General features: G+C 42.7%; 1 protein-coding gene across 1 annotated transcript in view; it reads left to right on the forward strand.

Annotated features, from left to right (window-relative positions):
* The window catches only part of snd1 (staphylococcal nuclease and tudor domain containing 1), a 193,415-nt gene that overhangs the window by 151,018 nt on the left and 18,021 nt on the right, over positions 1-24,376 (forward strand). The window contains exons 17-18 of the mRNA XM_060903884.1: positions 7,795-7,983; positions 20,153-20,294. Coding sequence (XP_060759867.1) covers positions 7,795-7,983; positions 20,153-20,294 — 331 coding nt within the window. The remainder of the gene's footprint in view (positions 1-7,794; positions 7,984-20,152; positions 20,295-24,376) is intronic.

Here is a 24,376-nt window from a genome sequence, read left to right on the forward strand (position 1 = left end):
AGCGCTGTGTGAAAGAGCGCATGTGGCGCCACGGGTTGAACGTTATCCGATCCGTATCACTGACGGTAGTTTAGAATCAGATCAGCGGCACATTCCTGCTGTCAGAGACTGACCCACGCTCGTTTTCGCAAGCTATTGACGCTGGAGATGAACATGGCGGAAAATCCCATGACATGCATGAAGGACTCCGTTAGCCTGCTTGATGGTCTCAATTCCAGAATTCGGCTATTTCAGCTAGTCATATCTGCGGTCATGTCTTCCACGAGGGCACGTTTTAGTTATTACAAACAGCTTAGATGATACTGCTGCTAGGCCGTCAGGTCATCAGCCGAGTCCATCCGTCTGCACACGTTTCATCCCTTGACTCAGAACGTCCTCGGGATGGTAGGACAGCAGAAGTTGATCAGGCTTCCAGTTACTATCATTCCTTCGTAGCTAAAGCCAACTGGACGCTCTCTCTGCTGCCTGAGCCATGGCGTTCACGGCTCTTTTCCTAGTTCCTCCTTGCACTCCTAAGGCTGCTAACATCTTCCAGCGTGACACCGCTGGAAAACCACGTGCTCCTACCTCGATAGGGAAGTTCCTTGATGTCTGCAGTCTTCTATTCGTCGTACTTCCCCAGCTTCCTCTCATGGGCCTCTTGGCATCGGGTCTCCCATGGTACTGTTAACTCTATAATGAGCAACTTCTTTGTGTTCTCTGACAATAGCAAAACATCTGGTCGGAATGTTGTTTCTACTATTGGTGGGAACACCAGCTTCTTTCCCAGAAGAAAAGTTGGTATGTCCCAAAAAAGTGTAAAATGAAAGAGAAGACCATGGAAAACGCCTCGTGGATGAGCGCAGAATTCTTTCATCGATGAGGGGGAAAAAAAAACTCTTCGCAACATCTAGCAAAGACGAACAAAGTTAACTTGTACCAGAATGATGGGAAGAGAAGAGAATGGAGAAGGAAAGGACGCATCATCTGTCAAACATGGTGGGCGTGGACGTCTGCCAATGGATCTGGGTCACCAGTGTTTATCGATGAAGTGGCTGCTGATAGAAGAGCAGGATGAATTCTGAACTGTAGAGAGATTTAGTTTCTGCTCAGATTCGGTCAAATCCTGCAAAACTGACAGGACTGCACTTCACAATACAGATGGATAACGAAAATAAACGATCCAAGAAAAGTCCAAGAGCTTCTTAAGGCAAACGAATGTAATGTTCTTCAGTGGCCGAGCCAGTCAGCTGAGCTGCTTTTCGTTTACTGAAGACTAAACTGAAGGCAGAAAGACCCGCAAACAAGCAGCAACTGCAGGCAAATACAGTGAAGGTTTGGAAAAGCATCTCAAAGGAGGAAACTCGGTGTATGGTGATGCCCATGGGCTCCAAACTTCAGTCAGTGACTGCAAAGGATTTACATCCAAGTATTAAAAACAATAGTCTTAGTTTGTCCGATTACTTTTGAGCCTGTGAAAATGGAAGGACTTTTTTTTTTAAAAAGGCTCCAATTCCTAAACGTTTTTTGTTAAACCCGACAAACTCTACATTTCAGTCACATCTTGATGGCCTCATTTCACATCCACTGTGATGGTGTACAGAGGCAACAGTACAAGGAAAGTCGTTGTCCAAATACTTATGGACCTGTGTGTGATTGGTAACATTGGCTCCGTGTTGGTATGTATGACCGTGTAAAAGCGGTCCAGTCGAACTGTAAAATCTGAATGGTGGTGTACCATCTGAATGGTGGTGTACCATCTGAAAGGATCTGACGAAACACTCATTTCTGCGGTGAATCGTGTGTCGCACTCGAGGGCTGCTCACAGGGACGAGAGCTTAAAGGAGCAGCCTGAAAGATGGCACTTGGCACTGCGGTGTGGTAGAACGTGCGCGCCTGGTTCCTGTCTATACTAAAGAACCTCTGCCTCCTTAAGAACAGAGTGGTCTGGCTCGTCTTGTCCAAATATTTACTTCCCACGCCCAGGCGTTTGCAGTCCCGACCGAGGCTAGAGGGAACATCGTCGCCATCTCCTCTGTCTTCTGGTGTCGAGTTAAAGATGGTCGTGCTGGTAGCATCCACAGATCCGTTGAAGTTCCTGCCTTCGTCCTTCTCCTCATCTCCCTCCCTTCCTTCATTAACCCACCACACAGTTGCAGTGTAGTTCGAGAACCTTTGATTCAGAGAGAGGGGGTAAGAAAAAACACTCCCTCAGCGTTAGTTAACGGAGAATCTCGAGGCTCATCACAGAGCCCATCTGTCATAGCGGCGCTCAACACCCACTGCCTCTCATACACTACTTATTTACCTTACAGATGGAAAGCTAAACTCCACTCTTTGGCCTGATAACCATGGTTACTTCAGATTAAGTGCCCTCGCTGCCGTTCCAGGCGTCTTTCTCAGCATGCGAATGTGCGAGTTTCAGTTTGTGAAATGGATTCATTACCACAATATGCGCTTCACTCACACATCAGATGGAAAAAGTCATTTGTTACAGCACGTTTTTTTTTTTTGAGCATCGTGATCTACAGTAGACATACGCTCACTGACCACTTCATTAGGAATACCCCTACATCCACCTGCTTTGTTTTTTCTGCCGTTCTCTAATCAGCCGATCCCTCGACATCAAATCACGCAGATAAATATCAAGAGCTTCAGTTCACACATCAGAATGGGAGCAATTGTGATTTCAAAGTGTGACTTACTTTCCCCGTGGCATGAGTATTTCAGAAACCGCTGATCTCCTCCTGGGCTTTTCACACACAGACAGAAAGAAAAAACATCGAGCGAGCGACAGTTCTGTGGGTGGAAACAAACGCCTTGTTGATAACATGGAGCAGTTTGAGGTTTTTTTTTTTTTTGCCAGGAAGGATATAGTAACTCATATAATCGCTCTTTACGACCGTGGTGAGCAGAAAAGCATCTCCGCATGCAACAGAAGAGCACGTTGGGTTCCAGTCCTGCAGCCACGAACAGGAACCTTAGAATCAGGGCTTTGAACCAGAATTTTTTTCCTATTGGTTCGTTCCGAACAGAAACGGAATTTTAACGTTTCCGGTTTTGGGTTCCACCATTAAATAGACGTTCCCGAACCGGTTAGAACAAAAAAATTTTGTTCCCGGAACGGTTAATTACGTTCCCTGTCAGCTGTTTAACAAATGGCTATAAAATTATGTCTCTGTCTCATCCAGCTTAAGCCAAATGTAGGCTAATTCTATTACAACCTTCATTAAATAAGACAAGAAATAATTCAAAACAATTATTATTTCAAATGTTGGCGATTTGGATTCTTAGTATGTCTTCCCATCTACACAAACAGAAAAAGTGCCAAAAATGAAAGATAATTCGTTTAGTGTGTTACCAAAGGCTAGTCAGGCCCTATAGAGGGCTACCGCATGACGTCACCGCGCCGCGAGATTTTGTTAGGCGCCATATTGGAAGACCAAGTACACATCTATGCAAGTACATACATACATAAAACAAACTACACCTGAAATGTAGCCAGGGCCGGTTCTGCCCTAATCTGGACCCGGGTGCAACATCGCGCAAACCCCCCCCCCCCCCCCCCCCCCCCCCCCCAAAAAAAAACACCAGTCTAAATCAGGACAACCATCACATAACTATAACTATAAACATTTTATATCAACTATTTTAACTAAATGGGCTATAATAAATAAGCCTGCAGGCAGCCACGGCGGGCTGCCTCAGAAAAGTAACCATTCAATGACAACTAAAAGCCTGCAGCCACGGCGGGCTGCCTTAAAAAGTAACCATTTGTCCTACCTTAAAACTCGTTTTGCATTTTCTGCCTCCTTTTTTGTATTTTCAACCCTCTGTTTATTTTCTTTCCTTTTCTGAAAACCCGATTTGTGTCCAGACATTTTGTTCTGCTACCAACGAACTAACTCGTCAGGTCTCGTCTCTCGAGCCCGCGATGATTCCCGTGGGAAGGGCAACAACTGATACATTTTTACAAACAGCCAATAGGGAGGTTGCATCGTTCAGGCTCTTCTTTGCTCAGACACTCAGTAATGCACTTACTCACTTATTATCACATGGAGACGTGATAGCAGTCCACCTTCCCGCGCTCTCCATTCAGTCAGCGAACGTCACACAGGAAGTGAACCCCAGCGGGTCATAGAAACTTGCACAGGAGGAGAATGGCTTTTTTATTTGTAGGCTACGGAAACTTTGAGGAACGAAATAAAAACCGGTATTAACCGGTTACCATTATTTTTAATAAGCGTTTCTGTTCCGGAACATAAAAAATAATAAAGTTTCTGGTTTCGTTTCTGTTCCATGTGAAATAGAAAAAGTTCCCGGTTTTCGTTTTCGTTCCTTGAACCGGTTCAAAGCCCTGCTTAGAATCAACAAGAAGTTCTTATTAAAGTGGCCGGTGAGCATATTTTGCAGGAGAAAGCATAAAGGCCACAAAAAGCTTTATAACAGAGTTGAATATGGGTAGGAGACATTCAGCTGACGCTTATTAAATGATCAGAATTTGAGTATGGAGTATTGAGAGGTGAAAGTGCAGAGGCAGGATGGGAGCGAGTAGTGGGTCTCACGCAGAGAATGGTGAATAGAGCCTGCTCAGCGCCGAGGAACGCTTTCAGCTCCCCAGAGAGAAACATCTGCACATCATAACGAGCTAAACACAGGCCACTAATGATCACAAGGGAAGAGTGACTGCCTTTATGAAGACGAATAACACTCCGAACACGGCACATTCACCGAGCTCCAGGTGACCGAGACGGGACTGGGCTCTGCTTTTGCAGACCGCTCACCTGTAGCTCCATCTGCGCTCACAAGCACGATGTGCACGTTAATAAAGAACGATGTGAAAATGGTCACGTGTGTCGTCCACCTTGACACGCCGACACAGCCTTGATGCTTTGAAGTGCAGATTACGCCGTCATTTGTAATACTTTTCGTCCTCCTTGACAGAATAGGTTTTGTTCCTTTGCAGGACAGAGAGGTGGTTGAATGGCGAATGGGACGGAGCCTTTTATCATCCACACGTCTTTTGTTCTCGCCATTAGAACTGTAATTACAGAAACAGTCATTAGTCTGTTATTCCACTCAGCCTTTCACCAAACTTGACAAGCGGCATTGTTATATGTCCGTAATACGCATTTTGTTAAATTCGGTCACATTTTCCCAGAGTTACAGCCCTTGATGAACAAAATTATACTTTGAGAATTTCATTAGAGCGTGTGTTCTTTCTGAAAGCAACTCCTCTCATAATTTTTGGACAAATTTCACCAAACTTGGTTGTACGTCGGTAATACGCATATGTGGCAGACCACAGAATCCAGGGACACGTGTCGGCCCGGGGGCATTTTGAGTTATTGACAGATTCAGAAAGTACAGTTTCTAAGCTTTCCAATGATGCCTTCCATGTGGAGATCTGACAATATTTGAAGAATGTGTGGCCTTTTGAAAGTGTATACTTCTTAAAACAGAAAAGGGAGAAAATCGCCCTCAAAGTTTTCCATCTCAGCTACTCTGGGTGCAGGGCGGGCACATAATGGTGCTCATTTGCATGACATTAAGGAAAGCCCTACCCCCTACTAGCTAGCACGATACTACTTTCATGTAAACAAAGATCACCACGTCAGTTTTCCTTCCATGCAAAGTATGCCCAACACAATTATGAAGTACAAAAATAAGTCCTAAAGTATACTTTAACGTTTTGTGGTTGAAAAATTACTCACACCGTAAGAAAGAAAGATAGCACGATGATGACACAACTAACACAACACTAGTTTCATGTAAAGCCTCGGTCACAACCGGCCGTATGCGCTCCTACAGCCGGTCTACACGCAAGAAACGCACGGAGAGCGCGCATGAAACGCACGAGAGCGCGCGTGTGATGTGCTGATTTTCGAGCCGCAGACCGGCCGCAGAGGTTCTTTGTCATGTCAAACAAACTCTACGGGCGCTTACGTTTTTTTCAGGTTGCAAGACAAACTTACGGCCAACGCGCGTCTTTCTCCGTGAACAAAAAAAACCCGCAGCGATTTGGGGAAACGCCAAAAAATCCTACGTCCGGTTGTGACCTAGGCTTAACCAAACCACAACACACTCCCTTACATGCAAAAATAACCACACAGCCTTAGATTAATAAACTTACCCCATCAGAAAGAGAAACGGCGCCTTGCACACACCAATGCCTCCGATGGAATGTAATCCTAGAACGGTCCGTGTATCATCCGATCATTCAAGTATTCCATTCAATCTGGAAAACGAGGTTGCGGTTTTTTTTGCTAGAAATGGTGATCTCCGATGTAAATACCGAAGTGTCTGCTTCACGGTGTTTGCTCCTCTGCGCTCTGTTTAGCTTCCTCATTCCATAGTGAAATCACACGCCTCTATGCAGGTTAAGTAGCCATGCGCTCAGCTCGGATCATACAGCTGATTCGCGGAAAAAAAACCCAAATGACTTAAATCTTCATGTGAATGGCCCATATGGTAATTTACCCACACCCCCCAGCAGGCTACAGTCCTGACAAAAACGAGACAATTTGCAACAAAAAATGTATGCTTTTCCAACAAAACAACCTATTATCTGAAATACTGATTGCATTCTTCAAGATCTCAACTTGCACATGATGGAAAAAAACAAAAATCACAAATTTCGAAAAAAAATGCTTCTTTTGCGATTATCTCGGATTCGTTTCGGCCGACATGTGTCCCTGGATTCGGTGGTCTGCCACATATTGTTATTTCATTAAATCCGGTTGCATTTCACCAGAGTTGCAGCTCTTGTACTTTCACAGTTTCATGAAGGTGTGCTCGCCTTCTGACATCAGCTCCTCTCACAATTTTTAGACGAATTTCTCGAAGCTCGGCAAAAGGCCTTGTTGTATGACGTTAATACGCAGATTGAAATTTAATTTTGTTTGTGAAAATTTTCCCAGAGTTTTGACCCTTGATTAAATAACTTGTACGTTGACGATTTCATGAGGGGGTACGTTCTTCTGAAATCAACTCCTCTCACAATTTGTGGTGGAATTTCACCAAACTTGGCAAAAGGCTTTGTTATATGACAGTTATATTGAAATATTGTTTAATTTGGGCAAATTTTTTACCAGAGTTACGCCCTTGATTATTAACAAACTTGTACTTTGGCAATTTCATCAAGGTGTGCTTGCTTTTTGAAATCAAACTCCCTCACAATTTTTTTCCCCCGCTGGCCGAAAGGCCCGAAGGGAGATTATGTCGTGGTGATGTCCGTCCGTCCCGGGAAGGGTGCTCACCTTCTGAAATCAACTCCTCACAATTTTTGGAGGAATTTCACGAAACTTGGCAGGATTCTTTGGTGTATGTCGGTAATACACATATTGTAATTTCGTTCAATTCTGTCGCGTTTTACCAGAGTTATGGCCGAGTTGCCAGCGGGGGATATTGTGCTCTCAGAGCGCTCTTGTGGCCTTTCAATTTCGCTTCCTCTCCTCATTTTCCAATACGGTCATTCTTCCTTTAAGATGGGTGTCCAGTAATCACTCCAGTTGAACCACACTCCTGTATCAGATATGTGTGAGCTTTAATATCAGGGTTAATGTGCAGAAGGGTGTGTGCGAATGCAGAAGATAGCGAGTGTCAACTGAGATGGTTTTCTCTGGGGCTGGGACCAAGGAATGAAATGATTTCAAAATGTTTTGCTTAATGAAGGTTTATTTTCTTCTACAAAAAATGGACCCTATACAGACCGAGATGGACATTGTTCAGTGAGCTCGCGCTCTCTCACGTCCTTTTTTTTTTTAAGACTGGAAACTCCTTTCACTTTCTCAAATGTCTTTCTTTTTGTTTCAGGTAGAGGTTGAGGTGGAGAGCATGGATAAAGCTGGCAACTTCATCGGTTGGCTTCACATCGAGGGGGTAAATCTGTCCGTGGCACTGGTGGAGAACTCGCTGTCCAAGGTTCACTTCACAGCTGAGCGCAGCTCCTACTACAAAACCCTGGTGTCTGCTGAGGACGTGGCCAGACAGAGGAAAGACAAGGTGCGTGCGTGTGTACACACATGCTATTTCAAAGTGACGGTTTCCCAGGATGCTGTTTGAAATCCCTGGGGAGAACACTGCTCTTTACTTACTTGTTTCAGGGCTAATTATCTGTTCAAGTCAACACTCATAATAAGTGTCCTGTTCCTCCGATCGCTTGCGTTCTGATGTAAGCAAGAGCGGGGGATACATAAGTGAGCAGGAGCTCACAGTTGATCTTGTTCACATCAAAATATCTCATCTCATCTCATTATCTCTAGCCGCTTTATCCTTCTACAGGGTCGCAGGCAAGCTGGAGCCTATCCCAGCTGACTACGGGTGAAAGGCGGGGTACACCCTGGACAAGTCGCCAGGTCATCACAGGGCTGACACATAGACACAGACAACCATTCACACTCACATTCACACCTACGGTCAATTTAGAGTCACCAGTTAACCTAACCTGCATGTCTTTGGACTGTGGGGGAAACCGGAGCACCCGGAGGAAACCCACGCGGACACGGGGAGAACATGCAAACTCCACACAGAAAGGCCCTCGCCGGCCCCGGGGCTCGAACCCAGGACCTTCTTGCTGTGAGGCGACAGCGCTAACCACTACACCACCGTGCCGCCCACATCAAAATATGTACGGGTAAAATTTGTAGTGAAATTCTTTTTCAGTTCTCTTTCCTCAACAGAATAACAAGAGAAATATCTTCATCGAAAAATGAATTTCATGAGTGCGGTGTGATGGAGCACATAAGACGGCTCAGACTGCAAAGTTTAAAAGTGTTTTCATGGGTAATGTCAATAAATACAACCCCAATTTCAAACAAGTTGGGATGCCATGTCAGCTGTAAATAAAAACCGAATGCGATAATTTGCAAATCACGGAAACCCGATATTTCATTGAAAATAGCACAAAGACCACGTATCAAATGTTGAAACTGAGAAATGTTATTGTTTGTTGAAAAATATATGCTCATTTTGAATTTGATGTCGGCAACACATTTCAGAAAAGTTAGCACAAGTTTAATACTGCGTGGCATCACCTCTGCTTTTAACAACACTCTGTAAACGTTTGGGAACTGAGGAGACCAACTGCTGTAGTTTTGAAAGAGAAATGTTGGCCCACTCTTGCCTGATATACCATTTCAGTTGCTCAACAGTTCGGGGTCTCCTTTGTTGTATTTTGCGCTTCATAAGGCGCCAAATGTTTTAAATGAGAGACGGGTCTGGATTGCGGCAGGCCAGTTTAGCACCTGGACTCTTTTACTACGGAGCCATGCAGTTGTAATATGTGCAGAAAGCGGTTTGGCATTGTCTTGCTGAAAGAAGGACGGCCTTCCCTGAAAAAGATTTAGTCTGGATGGCAGCATATCGCTCTGAAACGTGTATATACCATCCAGCATTAATGATGCCTTCCCAGATGTAAAAGCTACCCATGTCATGTGCACTAATGCCCCCTCATACCGTCACAGATGCTGGGTTTTGAACTGTGCACTGATAACAAGCCGGATGGTCTCTCTCCTCTTTACCCTGGAGGACGTAATTTCCAGGATTTTCTAAAAAGAATTTCTACTTTTGATTCATCAGACCTCAGGACAATTTTCCACTTTGCCTCAGTCCATCGTAAAAGAGCTCGGGCCCAGACGAGGTGGCGGTGTTTCTGGATATTGTTTATACAGTGGGGCAAAAAAGTATTTAGTCAGCCACCAATTGTGCAAGTTCTCCTACTTAAAAAGATGAGAGAGGCCTGTAATTATCATCATAGGTACACTTCAACTATGAGAGACAGAATGGGGGGAAAGAATCCAGGAAATCACATTGTAGGATTTTTAATGAATTAATTGGTAAATTCCTCGGTAAAATAAGTATTTGGTCACCTACAAACAAGCAAGATTTCTGGCTCTCACAGACCTGTAACTTCTTCTTTAAGAGGCTCCTCTGTCCTCCACTCGTTACCTGTATTAATGGCACCTGTTTGAACTCGTTATCAGTATAAAAGACACCTGTCCACAATCTCAAACAGTCACACTCCAAACTCCACTATGGCCAAGACCAAAGAGCTGTCAAAGGACACCAGAAACAAAATTGTAGACCTGCACCAGGCTGGGAAAATTGAATCTGCAATAGGTAAGCAGCTTGGTGCGAAGAAATCAACTGTGGGAGCAATTATTAGAAAATGGAAGACATACAAGACCACTGATAATCTCCCTCAATCTGGGGCTCCACGCAAGATCTCACCCCGTGGGGTCAAAATGATCACAAGAACGGTGAGCAAAAATCCCAGAACCACACGGGGGGACCTAGTGAATGACCTGCAGAGAGCTGGGACCAAAGTAACAAAGGCTACCATCAGTAACACACTACGCCGCCAGGGACTCAAATCCTGCAGTGCCAGACGTGTCCCCCTGCTTAAGCGAGTACATGTCCAGGCCCGTCTGAAGTTTGCTAGAGAGCATTTGGATGATCCAGAAGAGGATTGGGAGAATGTCATATGGTCAGATGAAACCAAAATATAACTTTTTGGTAAAAACTCAACTTGTCGTGTTTGGAGGAGAAAGAATGCTGAGTTGCATCCAAAGAACACCATACCTACTGTGAAGCATGGGGGTGGAAACATCATGCTTTGGGGCTGTTTTTCTGCAAAGGGACCAGGACGACTGATCCGTGTAAAGGAAAGAATGAATGGGGCCATGTATCGTGAGATTTTGAGTGAAAACCTCCTTCCATCAGCAAGGGCATTGAAGATGAAATGTGGCTGGGTCTTTCAGCATGACAGTGATCCCAAACACACCGCCCGGGCAACGAAGGAGTGGCTTCATAAGAAGCATTTCAAGGTCCTGGAGTGGCCTAGCCAGTCTCCAGATCTCAACCCCATAGAAAATCTTTGGAGGGAGTTGAAAGTCCGTGTTGCCCAGCGACAGCCCCAAAACATCACTGCTCTAGAGGAGATCTGCATGGAGGAATGGGCCAAAATACCAGCAACAGTGTGTGAAAACCTTGTGAAGACTTGCAGAAAACGTTTGACCTCTGTCATTGCCAACAAAGGGTATATAACAAAGTATTGAGATGAACTTTTGTTATTGACCAAATACTTATTTTCCACCATAATTTGCAAATAAATTCTTTAAAAATCAGACAATGTGATTTTCTGGATTTTTTTTTCTCATTTTGTCTCTCATAGTTGAAGTGTACCTATGATGAAAATTACAGGCCTCTCTCATCTTTTTAAGTGGGAGAACTTGCACAATTGGTGACTGACTAAATACTTTTTTGCCCCACTGTATTTGGTTTTAACTTGCATTTGCGGGTGCAGTAATGAAGTGTTTTCACATACGATGGGTTTCTGAAGTGTTCCTGAGCCCATACAGTGATTTCCACTACAGACACGTGTCTGCTTTTAATGCAGTGTCTCCTGAGGGCCTGAAGATCACAGGCATCCAATGTTAGTTTTCAGCCTTGTCTCTTGCATACAGAGATTTCTCCAGATTCTCTAAATCTTTTAATATGATATGGACCCTAGATAATGTGATCCACAAATTCTTTGCAATTTTACATTGAGGAACGTTATTCTTAAATTGTTGCGCTGTTTTCCCCACGCAGTCTTTCACAGAGCAGTGAACCCCGCCCCATCTTTACTTCTGAGAGACTCCGCCTCTCTGGGATGCTCTTTTAATATCCAATCATGTTACTGACCTGTTGCCAGTTAACCAAATTTTGTTGTTTTTTTTGTTTGTTTTTTTCTCATTACACAACTTTTCCAGTCTTTTGTTGCCCCGTCACAAGTTTTTTGGAATGCTAACCACTCAGCCAACTCGCCGTATTCTCAAGAATAAAAAGGAGGGAAAACAAGGAAAGTCGTTGTCCAAATACTTATGGACATTATTAAAGTAACTTTTTGAAATTAAAAAAGTATGTAAAGCATAAATCTAATTATTTCTGTTTAACCAAACTAATATATTCTGTTTAATGGCCTTTTTGGTGACTACAGTGGATGAGTTCAGCTCGGCCCAGTAAAGTCTCCTCCATGTCCGTTTGGTCCAATCACAAATGAACTTCCTCTGTTTAAGTGAAGAAAGTTCAATGAGGTGCTAACATATTTGTGGAAACATATTTCCCATCCGGCAGCACGGTGGTGTAGTGGTTAGCGCTGTCGCCTCACAGCAAGAAGGTCCTGGGTTCGAGCCCCGGGGCCGGCGAGGGCCTTTCTGTGCGGAGTTTGCATGTTCTCCCCGTGTCCGCGTGGGTTTGCTCCGGTTTCCCCCACAGTCCAAAGACATGCAGGTTAGGTTAACTGGTGACTCTAAATTGACCGTAGGTGTGAATGTGAGTGTGAATGGTTGTCTGTGTCTATGTGTCAGCCCTGTGATGACCTGGCGACTTGTCCAGGGTGTACCCCGCCTTTCGCCCGTAGTCAGCTGGGATAGGCTCCAGCTTGCCTGCGACCCTGTAGAAGGATAAAGCGGCTACAGATAATGAGATGAGATGAGATATTTCCCATCCTCTGTGTTTTATTAATACAGAAACCTGAGTGAAAGCTGTGAAGAATTGTATGAGATGTATTTAATTGCGTAATCTGCGTTTTGCATGACGTCACGCTGTAGAATCGGTGCATCAGGGTTATTCTGTCCGAGCCCGATTCAGAAGATTCGTCGTTGTTGTTTGTATTAATCATGAACTGCCCGAATGCATGAGGCGACGCGAGGCTGCCATGTTGCTCTGATAGCTGGCTAACTTTAGCAGGCAGCTGATCTCCATTTCCCCTCCCTGTAATGAGATTTCTCCCTAAAATGCAATTTGAAAACACACATCTCGATACTTTTCTTCAAGTTTAAGTGGAATCAGCAGTTTGGGACCGAATAATGATGACAGCCTGTTTTATTGTCTCTGTCAACATTTTGTTTTAGTGTGAGGGCTGATTTAATATTTCTGTGAGAACATCAAGGCGTCGTGCGCAGACACTTGCATTAGGTGAAGTCTTCATACTTTGTAGAGCCTCCAGGGGGCGGTGTCACATGACTGTTTTAAAATAGAACGGGGGAAATTATGCTGTCTTGCACTCTTTGCCATGAAGGGTTGTGGCATCGTTGCAGTTCTCAATCTTGATGATTATATCTTCAAGTCGATATTCAGGATTACTCTGTTACCTAAGAAAATATATATATATATATATATATATATATATATATATATATATATATATATATATATATATATACGCGCACATACACACACTCCCACGATAAGTTGTGTGCAGATGACAGGTTCAAGCTGGCACATCCAGCGCTGATGATTCACTTAACAGCTCATTAATTTTCTTCATTACCTGCTTTGAAAAAGTCTTCAGTGCAGCAGGAGGCTATTCTTAGATCCTTAACCAGTTGTACTTCTTTGCGTTCTCTCTCTCTCAATACTTTAAGATTCTCTCTGTTCACTCTTATATTTAACACATTTTTATGTTTAGACATTAGACTTGAATCTGACATTTGTTTATTGTAGTGTGAGGGCTGTAACTTAACCCCCTCCTGCTCAGTTGTCCCCTCGGCGTTCTGGGGTTAAAGGGCTTGAATTAGATGTTTCGAGAACTTCATGGAGCTGGCACGTAGCTCCCACGGTCACTTCCCTCAAGTGGAACTCTTACTCTAGTTTTGTGTCTCATCATGGAAGAGGAGAAAACCATCACAAAAAGATCTGAAGTATTCACATATACTCTCTGGCCAAAAGTATGTGCATCCCCTGACCATATGGTTCTTCGCCAAACTGTTGGCACAGAATGTCCGTTTGCTGTAACATTACAGTTTCCCTTCACTGGGACCACTAGTCCAAACCTGTTCCAGCATGACGATGCTCCTGTACACAAAAGAGCTCCATGATGAAGACATGGTGTGTGAAGGCTGGAGTGAAGAACTCGGGTGTCCTGCACAGAGCCCTGACTGAACCCAACCCCACTGAACACCTTTGGGATGAACCGGAGCCTCAAGAACATCACATCATCAGGGTCTGACCTCACACAGCCACGCTCCAAAATCTAGTGGAAGGCTTTCCCAAAAGAAAAGAGCTCATTATAATAGGAAAGGAGGAATAAATCTGGAGTTCAACAAGGACACATGGGTGTGATCGTTAGGGTGCACATGGCTGCTACTTGGTTGGAATGTGCAGCATTGTGTTTTGTTACAAGTGGTGGCCTCAAGCAGGAGGGTTTCATGACCCTGTGTGGCAAGTAGGAGGACTGAACATCAGTACTAATCCCACCACCATGTTCACACGTCTTTGCCGATCTCACCCTTTTGTGATGATCAGTGGAACGGGATGAAGCCACGAAGCAACACCCTGCATTCAGGCAGCCTTTTCCAGCTGAATGGAGAAGTCAAGCCTGCACAGTGTCGTCTTAGTTTCACTTTCAGCATGTTTACACGGACGGCCTGGAAAAGACCAGAAAACGAGCGCTTCAGGAGATTACAGGAGGGTGTAATAACGTTTGGGGCAGTCATAATAGCTCAGATGGATGATGGATCTTTAGGTGATTGTGCAGTAAACAGTAAAAAAAAATTTAAGTATAATCCTTTTTCTGAGCATTTCGAGTTTAATGGCCACATGGCCAACTTCTCTGATGTTGCTGTAGATTTTGAGTATCTGCACTGATTGGCGCAGGACGAGAAGACGGTGCTCGAGTGATCAGTGATAAATGTCCGTGGATATTGTGGTAGTGTAATATCGTGTCAGAGTGATGAGATATTTCTGCAAGACGTCTCTTTGTGATGCCCATTGCTTCGAGATCGTTGCGCAGAGGCACATCAGTGACCTGGTCCTCTCACTGTCCACGGTGTTTTACTGTGGTAAGATTTGGGTAAAGAGTAATCAAGGTCCTGCTCTCGGAATATTACAAGTTACATTTGTATGGTCAGACAGCTCTGTCCTGCAGTGGGTGTAATGGAAAAGAACAAGAACCATCTTCCGTCAAACACAGTGTTGTGAATTAAACAGAGTGCGCCCTCTGTGGTCAAATGTGGAACAGCTGTGTACAGTTTTAAGGGGCAGAGATTATTTGCATCATATTCACGCCCAGTATTTTATGTACATACGTTATGGTCTTCTTGTAAATATATTTTAATGAATATTAAAAGGAAAGTAGTTTGTGTAATTTTAAGACTGGTGTGAATTACAGTGCAGGAAATTAGCATGAGCAATTTTAGGAACGCCTCCCTCCTTTTAGAATTTCACTCGATCACTACCCGTGTGTTTATGGCAGTTACTGTCTGGATTTACAGATGTTCTCAGATTAACAAAGTGGTATATCGACTGTACGTACAGTACCTACATTAACTAACGAACAGAAGATTTAGTTCAGTTTTATTTATCCAGCATTCTGACAATGGACATGATCACAAAGCAGCTTTAGAGATCCAAATAGAACGTTTAAATTTAAATGAGCAAGCCAGAGGTGATGGAGGTGAGGGGGAAACTCCCGGAGACGACATGAAGAACCCTTGAGAGGACCCAGACTCATCTGCATGACGCTGGATAGTGCGAGAGTCGAGCAGTGCTAAATGTTAAAAGGAACTCAAGTACAGTGGTGCTTGAAAGTTTGTGAACCCTTTAGAATTTTCTATATTTCTGCATAAATATGACCTAAAACACATTTTCACACAAGTCCTAAAAGTAGATAAAGAGAACCCAGTGAAACAAATGAGACAAAAATATTATACTTGGTCATTTATTTATTGAGGAAAATAATCCAATATTACATATCTGTGAGTGGCAAAAGTACGTGAAGCTTTGCTTTCAGTATCTGGTGTGACCCCCTTGTGCAGCAATAACTGCAACTAAACATTTCTGGTAACTGTTGATCAGTCCTGCACACCGGCTTGGAGGAATTTTAGCCCATTCCTCCGTACAGAACAGCTTCAACTCTGGGATGTTGGTGGGTTTCCTCACATGAACTGCTCGCTTCAGGTCCTTCCACAACATCTCGATTGGATTAAGGTCAGGACTTTGACTCGGCCATTCCAAAACATTATTCTTCTTTCACCATTCTTTTGTAGAACGACTTGTGTGCTTAGGGTCGTTGTTTTGCTACATGACCCACCTTCTCTTGAGATTCAGTTCATGGACAGATGTCCTGACATTTTCCTTTAGAATTCGCTGGTATAATTCAGAATTCATTGTTCCATCAATGATGGCAAGCCGTCCTGGCCCAGATGCAGCAAAACAGGCCCAAACCACGATACTACCACCACCATGTTTCACAGATGGGATAAGGTTCTTATGCTGGAATGCAGTGTTTTCCTTTCTCCAAACATAATGCTTCTCATTTAAACCAAAAAGTTCTATTTTGGTCTCATCCGTCCACAAAACATTTTTCCAATAGCCTTCTGGCTTGTCCACGTGATCTTTGGCAAACTGCAAACGAGCTGTAATGTTCTTTTTGGAGAGCAGTGGCTTTCTCCTTGCAACCCTGCCATGCACACCATTGTTGTTCAGTGTTCTCCTGATGGTGGACTCATGAACATTAACATTAGCCAGTGTGAGAGAGGCCTTCAGTTGCTCAGAAGTTACCATGGGGTCCTTTGTGACCTCGCCGACTATTACATGCCTTACTCTTGGAGTGATCTTTGTTGGTTGACCACTCCTGGGGAGGGTAACAATGGTCTTGAATTTCCTCCATTTGTACACAATCTGTCTGACTGTGGATTGGTGGAGTCCAAACTCTTTAGAGATGGTTTTGTAACCTTTTCCAGCCTGATGAGCATCACCAACGCTTTTTCTGAGGTCCTCAGAAATCTCCTTTGTTCGTGCCATCATGCACTTCCACAAACATGTGTTGTGAAGATCAGACTTTGATAGATCCCTGTTCTTTAAATAAAACAGGGTGCCCACTCACACCTGATTGTCATCCCATTGATTTGAAAACAGCGGACTCTAATTTCACCTTCAAATTAACTGCTAATCCGAGAGGTTCACATACTTTTGCCACTCACAGAGATGTAATATCAGATCATTTTCCTCAATAAATAAATAAACGACCAAGTATAATATTTTTGTCTCATTTGTTTAACTGCGTTCTCTTTATGCACTTTTAGGACTTGTGTGAAAATCTGATGATGTTTTAGGTCATATTTATGCAGAAATATAGAAAATTCTAAAGGGTTCACAAACTTTCAAGCACCACTGTATGAGCATCATTAGAGTTTTTTAGCTTCAAGTGTCTCATGTCAAGCTAAAGTCATCGACTGTTTGAAAGAAAGAGCCACTAACGTGAGCGCCTTTACTCCAACACTTGGGTACGAGCGTGCTGTTTAGGTGTGTCTGTTTAGGTTGATCCAGTTTGATCATATTTTACGAAAATATGAAAGTTCCAGAACATCTCGCCTACTTTATAGGTACTTTGGCTCTGTTGATGCTGAAATGTACCACATCGGACATTTGGAAATGTGTTGAGGAATTTATTAGTGTCCTTAAAGAAAATGAGCAAAAATGGATTTATAAAACGATCACTCGTTCCATGTGGTGTTTGGAGATTGGTGCAGATGTGTAGGTTTCCATGCCATTGGGTAGCTTTTTACTCCAGTTCATTTTATTAGTTATCGCTGTCTTAACAGGAGGCGTCATTACAGCCTGCGTTTTGTAATCTAGAGAGATTGGACACTCACTCACTTTATCAGGAACACCTGCAGCAGCGCAATGCAGACGGAAACGTCTTGTTGAGGTCTGAGGAGAACGGCCAGGCTGGTTGGAGCGGACAGAAAGGCTACAGTAACTCAGATAACCACTCTGTACAATTGTGGTGAGCAGAAAAGCATCTCAGCACGCACAACGTGTCAAACCTTAAGGCTGATGAACTACAGCAGCAGATCACCACGTCAGGTTCCTCTTCTCTTAGCCAAGATCAGAAATCTGAGTCTACAGTGGGCACAGACTCACCAAAACTGGAGAAACATAGCCTGGTCTGATGAATCTCGGTTTCTGCTGAGGGACACAGATGGCAGGGTCACAATTTGGCACCAGCAGCATGAATCCATGAACCCAACCTGCCTTGGGTTAATGGTGTAATAGTATGGGGAATGATTTTTGGCACTTCCAGCATAATGATGCACCATGTCACAAAGCAGACGTCGTCTCAGGCTGGTTTCATGAACATGACAAGGAGTTCGGCGTCCTTCAGTCACAGGATCTGAATCCAGAAGAACACCTTTGGGATGTGGAGAGCGACGCAGTGTTACTGTAGTGCTCCTAATAAAGTGCTCAGTGAGTGTATTTTTAAGTTGCGAACATAATTACCGAGTCTTCCTGGCCAGAGTCAGTGTGCTGAATCAGCTCCTTGTATTTGTGTCGGTAAGGTATCGCACATCTCTGACCAGAACTTCTACATATTCCTGTTCCCATTCACAGTGAAGCTGCTAATTTAAATACTCGCTTCAAAAGTAGCTCTCATGTGAGCGGTTTCTTTTGGAAATTAAATTTGATTAACTGTGCAGGTGTATTTCCTGCAGTCATTTTTGCTCGTTCTGTTAAAGGATGTCATTAATTCTGTCTCTGTATGAGGCACACTGCAAAAAACTGAAAGCTGAATTTGAGGAGAAAATGACTTAATACTAGAGCCAATTATCGACACCTTAACGACCTTTGGGCCGTCGCAAAAGTAGAAAAGACTTTCAATACGTAAACCGTGCATGAATAATTACTCAAACTTCCACTGGGGGGGGGGGGAACGAGTTGATTTCCCGATTACTTAGCGTATCAGATCACGTGACACCGTTCCACAATTTTCGACACCCACAAAATTCGACACCTTTGTCCACAGTTATCAACACCGTTCCACAATTATCGACACCCAGATGATTTTTTTTTTTTTTTAATAATCAATCATCGGTATGTGGTATTAAGTTAACAAAACATAGTTTTTATTTAAAATTTGTTTTACATAGACTTCTATTTAGTACAAAATATCTTTTATATAAACATATCGACGTCGGTGTTTACGTAAATGAGGAAGTAATTCTAATGTTTGTAAACAAATGAACTGATAACGTTTAACCTGCGTCAGAAAATCTTTGTTCCACTTTTTCGTAGATCACATTTTGTTAATCATTGATTTGTATTAATTTCTAGTTTTGTAGTTTACCAATAAACGTCAACAGGCAATTGACATTATAACCACAGTTGAGATTTAAAATTTACATCTAAAAATATAAAATATCTACTGATTATTGTAATATGTGGTAGAAATTCACAACAAACTGCAAAAAAAAAAAATTTCTAAATGGAATCAAAAATCCGAATATTTCAAGCATGTAATTTAAAAAAAATGCTAGGAATTTAATTCTGGTCTAATTCTATGTATTGCAGTCAGATTCCAAATCCTCTATAAACGTTCCATTCTGTTATGAATCAGAAAAAAAATTATAAATCACAGCCTTTTATTTATTTATTTTTAAAGTACTTCATCGACTTCAACAGTGTTACACAAAGATCGATCCATAAGTTGTAAATGTCCCTTAATTCCACAGGTTGTCGATAACTGTGGACACCGGTGAAAGTGATCACTATTATCGACACCTCACGTGACTTCTCAAATGCGCGTTTAGATACAAAATGGAGACTGACAAATGAGAGTAAGAAAAGAAGTAGGTTTCGACAAGGAGATCATGAAATATCGGTGAATTTGATCAGTAAAAACATGTCCATGATCTTTCCACCATGCTTACCTGCGATGATAACATCTGGGTTTTCCAAAAAATTCCTGATCGTCATCAAAGGGCGAGGCAAGCGGGTCTTCCTATTGATTAATTTTACCAATAATAACTGTTGTAACTGAAACTCACCTTTTTTGTAAAAAAAAAAAAAAAATTTTTTATCGGTAAATCTGAAACGGTGTCGATATAATTGTAGCCGCCGCTCTAGTGAACTTATCATGCTGCATGGACAGATATTTTTACTTGAGAAGACATCTTAGAAGAATTTGGTTGCAATCTAGAAGTAGGTTTTATAAACTCGTGTATTCTTCTAATAGGAAATGCTAGATCGTTTTAACCATTTTCACTTGCGAAGATATCATTTTTTTGCAGTGTAGAATGCTGACATTAATTTGTACCTGTATTTGTGCAACACCGTATATTCCACTCTATATAGCTTTGTGTCGCATACCAATATATTGAAACGTGTTTTTTGGTTATTTGCTTGATAGATTTGGACCAATTATGAGGAAAAGCCAACAGAAGAGGTAGCCCAGCTGTCTGAAGAGAAGGAACGTGTGGCCAAGTACAGGCCTGTCTACGTCACCGAAATCACAGACGGCATGCACTTCTACACACAGGACGTGGAAACTGGTGAGTAACGAGTCACTAGAGAGGGATCAGTATGGAATTAGAACGGTACAAACTGATGGTCACCAAAAAAAAAAAAAGGTTGTAATTTTGCACCCGTTAATGAATATTCACCAAAAGATTTTGATGTGGTCTTAAAATAGCGTCCGAGGAACCTGGTTGAAATGCGAAATGGCGCATGTGTTACTAACATGCTAGTTACTTGATCATCTTTTTATTTCCAGCATCTTTTCACCATCTGCTGGAGAGTTGTGTTTAGCTACAGAACTAACGTCATCATACTGCATGTGCTAAAACACCCAATCAATTCTTTCCTGATGAGAATCAGGTCAAATTAAGGTCATAAATGGAGGGGGGAAAAGTAATGTGTGCATAAGTTCAGTCACGCTGTTAAATAATTTTTGGTCATCGGGTTCGACGTGTCCTTCACAACTCGAAAACTTTCAGACCCTTAAAAAGAAATTAGAATTGCAGAAATGTGCGACTGCATGTTAACAGGTAAACATTTTACTGTTCGTAATGTACTTTTTTTATTTGAACTAACAGGACAGAAGGCTACAACCTCAGAGTCCAAGCTTACATTATAGTTTTAAGATTTTTATGTCTTTTTCGAGCTGCTGAAATCGTCAGCATCCAAACACCAATTTACCAAAGCGCACTGTCCGAGAACCCTCCAGATCTGCTCCTTAACCCAATACGTGCTTGACTACACAAATGTTTTAAAGGTATCAGTACACTTCGTCCAATAATTGTGACATTTCGTCCAAAGCCTTTTTCATACGCGCTATCAATTATTTTATATATGCGACAAGATCGAGATATAAACAAACCATAATTCATTTAAGGGAGTGCATCAAGCAAGTTTATGACCGCGTCTCCTCATAATAAATGGAAATAAGCCCTTTTCATAAAGCGAACGAGTGCCGTAGGACAAGCTCTTCGACACGAGCGGTGTAAGGGGCGTAAACAAGTAGACCCATACCATTACAGGCTGCTCTCCGAGCTTTGAGTCCAGTGAAGCCGTTTAATTCATCATATAGCCAGTCTTAATAAGGCCAGCACAGCCGTAATCAGTAAAATGGCTCAATAAATATTTTATTTCAATAGTATTTTATTCATTTAAGGGAGTGCATTAAGCGGGTTTATGACTGCGTCTCCCGCGATTTATATACCTAATAACTTGTACATACCTCCCACTGTCAGAGAGCGGTAGGAGATGGGTGCAAGTGCAGAAGTAATGTTTATTAACAATTGTGAAAAAACACAGGCAAACAATCCAAAACGGCAGGCAATCTCGTAAACGTGAAACTAGCAGAAGGTCGGGCGAGGCACAAACAGGCTAAATCAGGCAAAGACAAAAACAGAAACTAAGAACAGGAAACAGGATTGGAAACCCAGGGAATCTACTGAGATGCGATAACATCCATGAAATGTATCAGTCAGGAGTTAGACCTCATCAGAGCACAGAGACAGCACTGGTTAAAGTAGTAAATGACCTACTATTGGCCTCTGATCAGGGCTGTGGTGGCAAATGTGAATGTGTGTAAAAAGACTGAGAATTCAGTCTTTATATAGGCCCACTGATGCCTCTTGATCATGCGCAGGAGAGCCTCATTAACAGCACATGTGCGAGAGTCCATGCTGTTCATGAGGCTCTCCTGCACATGATCAAGAGGCATCAGTGGGCCTATATAAAGACTGAGAAAACGCATGTTTTCTCATATCTGGATCTCAGATCTCTCATTTGCCAAGGATATCTGGCAAGTGCAAGTATAGATTTTCTACTTAATTTGGTCTAATAAAAACGATCTCCTCCCCACAAGCGGCCCCAGCCGAACGCACCCGAAGTTGACACTCGCCGATTCCCATCGTTTCCGGTTTCGTTTTGCAAAAATGTGTTTTGCTTCGGTCGAATTCCATTGAGAATTCCTCCTTTTTTCGAACAAACAAATACCTGAAATATAAAATAACTGATAGTGCGTATGAAAGAGGCTTTGGACGAAACGATCTGTAGCCGACTTAAACACTTAGATGAGCTATTATAACTGTGGGGTTTTGTAAGAAAAGGCTCTGCCTCCTGATGTAGCCTTCACCGTATGAGGTACAGTGAAGTGCATCATGAGACCATTCAGTGCTTTAAAGGTCAATAGTAGTCTTTTTATAATCGATGTGAAATTTGATTAGGAGCCAATGCAGTGTGGCTAAGACAGGGGTGATGTGGCCATATCTTCTAGCTCTAGTAAGGACTCTTGCTGCTGCATTTTGAACTAACTGGAGCTCGTTTATGCACTTACTGGAACATCCAGACAGTAAGGTATTACAATAATCCAACCTGGAGGCAACAAAAGCATGAACTAGTTTTTCTGCATCATGTAGTGACATTAAATTTCTTATCTTAGCAATATTTCTGAGATGAAAGAAAGCTATCCGGGTGATATCAATGCGAGTTTCGAATGAAAGACTGGGGTCAATAATCACTCCGGGGTCTTTTACTGCTGCACGTGAAGAAACAGAAAGGCCATCCAGAGTTACTGTGTAATCAGAAAACCTACTTCTAGCTGCATGTGGTTCTTGTACAAGTAGGGCTGGGTGAAACATACAAGTGGAAGCTAATACAATGTTTCTGAATAATATTACCCAGAGTCAGCATATACAGTATAAAGAAAAAGCAGTGGGTTTCAAACAGAACCTTGTAGAACACCAAACTTTACCTAGAATGCATAGAGAAGTCACAATTTAAGGAGAGACAGCCCCGATGTTTCTCGCTCTCTGTTTGGCATGTCACTATGGTGACATGGCCGCTCTGACTTCCAGAGTGCGTTTCTCAGGACAATTACAGGAGTGGTTCCTCGTTACCTTCTACTGGATCAAATAGCCATTCATACCTATGGACAATTTAGAGTAGCCAGTTAACCTAACTGCATGTCTTTGGACTGTGGGGGAAACTGAAGGAAACTCATACAGAACCTTCTTGCTGTGAGACGACGGTGCTAACCACTGTGCCACCATAGCCCTGATCAGAGGCCAGTAGTAGGTCATTCACTACTTTAACCAGTGCTGTCTCTGCTATGATGAGGTCTAACTCCTGACTGATACATTTCATAGATGTTATTCCTGTATGCACCGGCAAGTGGCCTAGTGGTTAGCGTGTCCACCTCTCAATTGGGAGATCACAAGTTCTACTCACGGTTGGGTCATACCAAAGATTAAAAATGGTGCCTACTGCCATCTGGCAAGGCACGCTGCAATACAGATGCAAGTGGGGAGTCAAACTCTCGCGGTTACCAGAGGACTAGCCCCCCACTGTAACCCTAGCTACGTAATATAGGCGAGAGGCCGAGGGCTACGAAACAGAGATCAGCACCGCCAAACGCGCCATGAATGGTGCGGGAAGGACTTTGACTTTTGATTCCTATGTGGATATGAGCATAACTACTGTGCCACAGCTTTTTCTAGGATCTTGGAGATAAAGGGGAGGTTTGATATTGGCCTATAAATGGACAGCAGACGGGTTGAGGTCAGATTTTGTAATCAGGGGTTTGATAACTGCTAGTTTAAAGGATTTGAGTACACATCCAGTGCTAAGGAAAATTTTGATTTATTTATTTATTTATTTATTTATTTATTACAACCGTTACAATTGCATTCTATGTTTGAAGAAGGCAAGGGATCTAATAGACAAGTTAATGGTTTTGGAGATTTTTTTAAATTTACGGGTTGGTGATTGTGGTATATACAGTGGCATGCAAAAGTTTGGGCACCCTTACTGAAAACGTCTGTTACTGTGAATAGTTAAGTGAGCAGAAGATGAACCGATCACCAAAAAGCATAAAGGTAAAGACGATACATTTCTTTTCAGCGTTTTCTGCAAGATGTGTATTATTTTTGTTTTGTCCCATTAGAGAGTGAAAAAAGAAAAAGAACACCATGCGAAAGTTTGGGCGCCCCAATACATTTGAGTTCTCATGTAACTGTTACCAAGGTTCCAGACCTTAATTCGCTTATTGAGCTGTGGCTTGTTCAAATTCTTCGTTAGGAAAGGTTAGATGATGCAGATTTCAAAGCTGTATAAAAATTCTCTGTCT

The sequence above is a fragment of the Neoarius graeffei genome, chromosome 21 (genome assembly GCF_027579695.1).
Source record: "Neoarius graeffei isolate fNeoGra1 chromosome 21, fNeoGra1.pri, whole genome shotgun sequence".
Classification (NCBI taxonomy): Eukaryota; Metazoa; Chordata; class Actinopteri; order Siluriformes; family Ariidae; genus Neoarius; species Neoarius graeffei.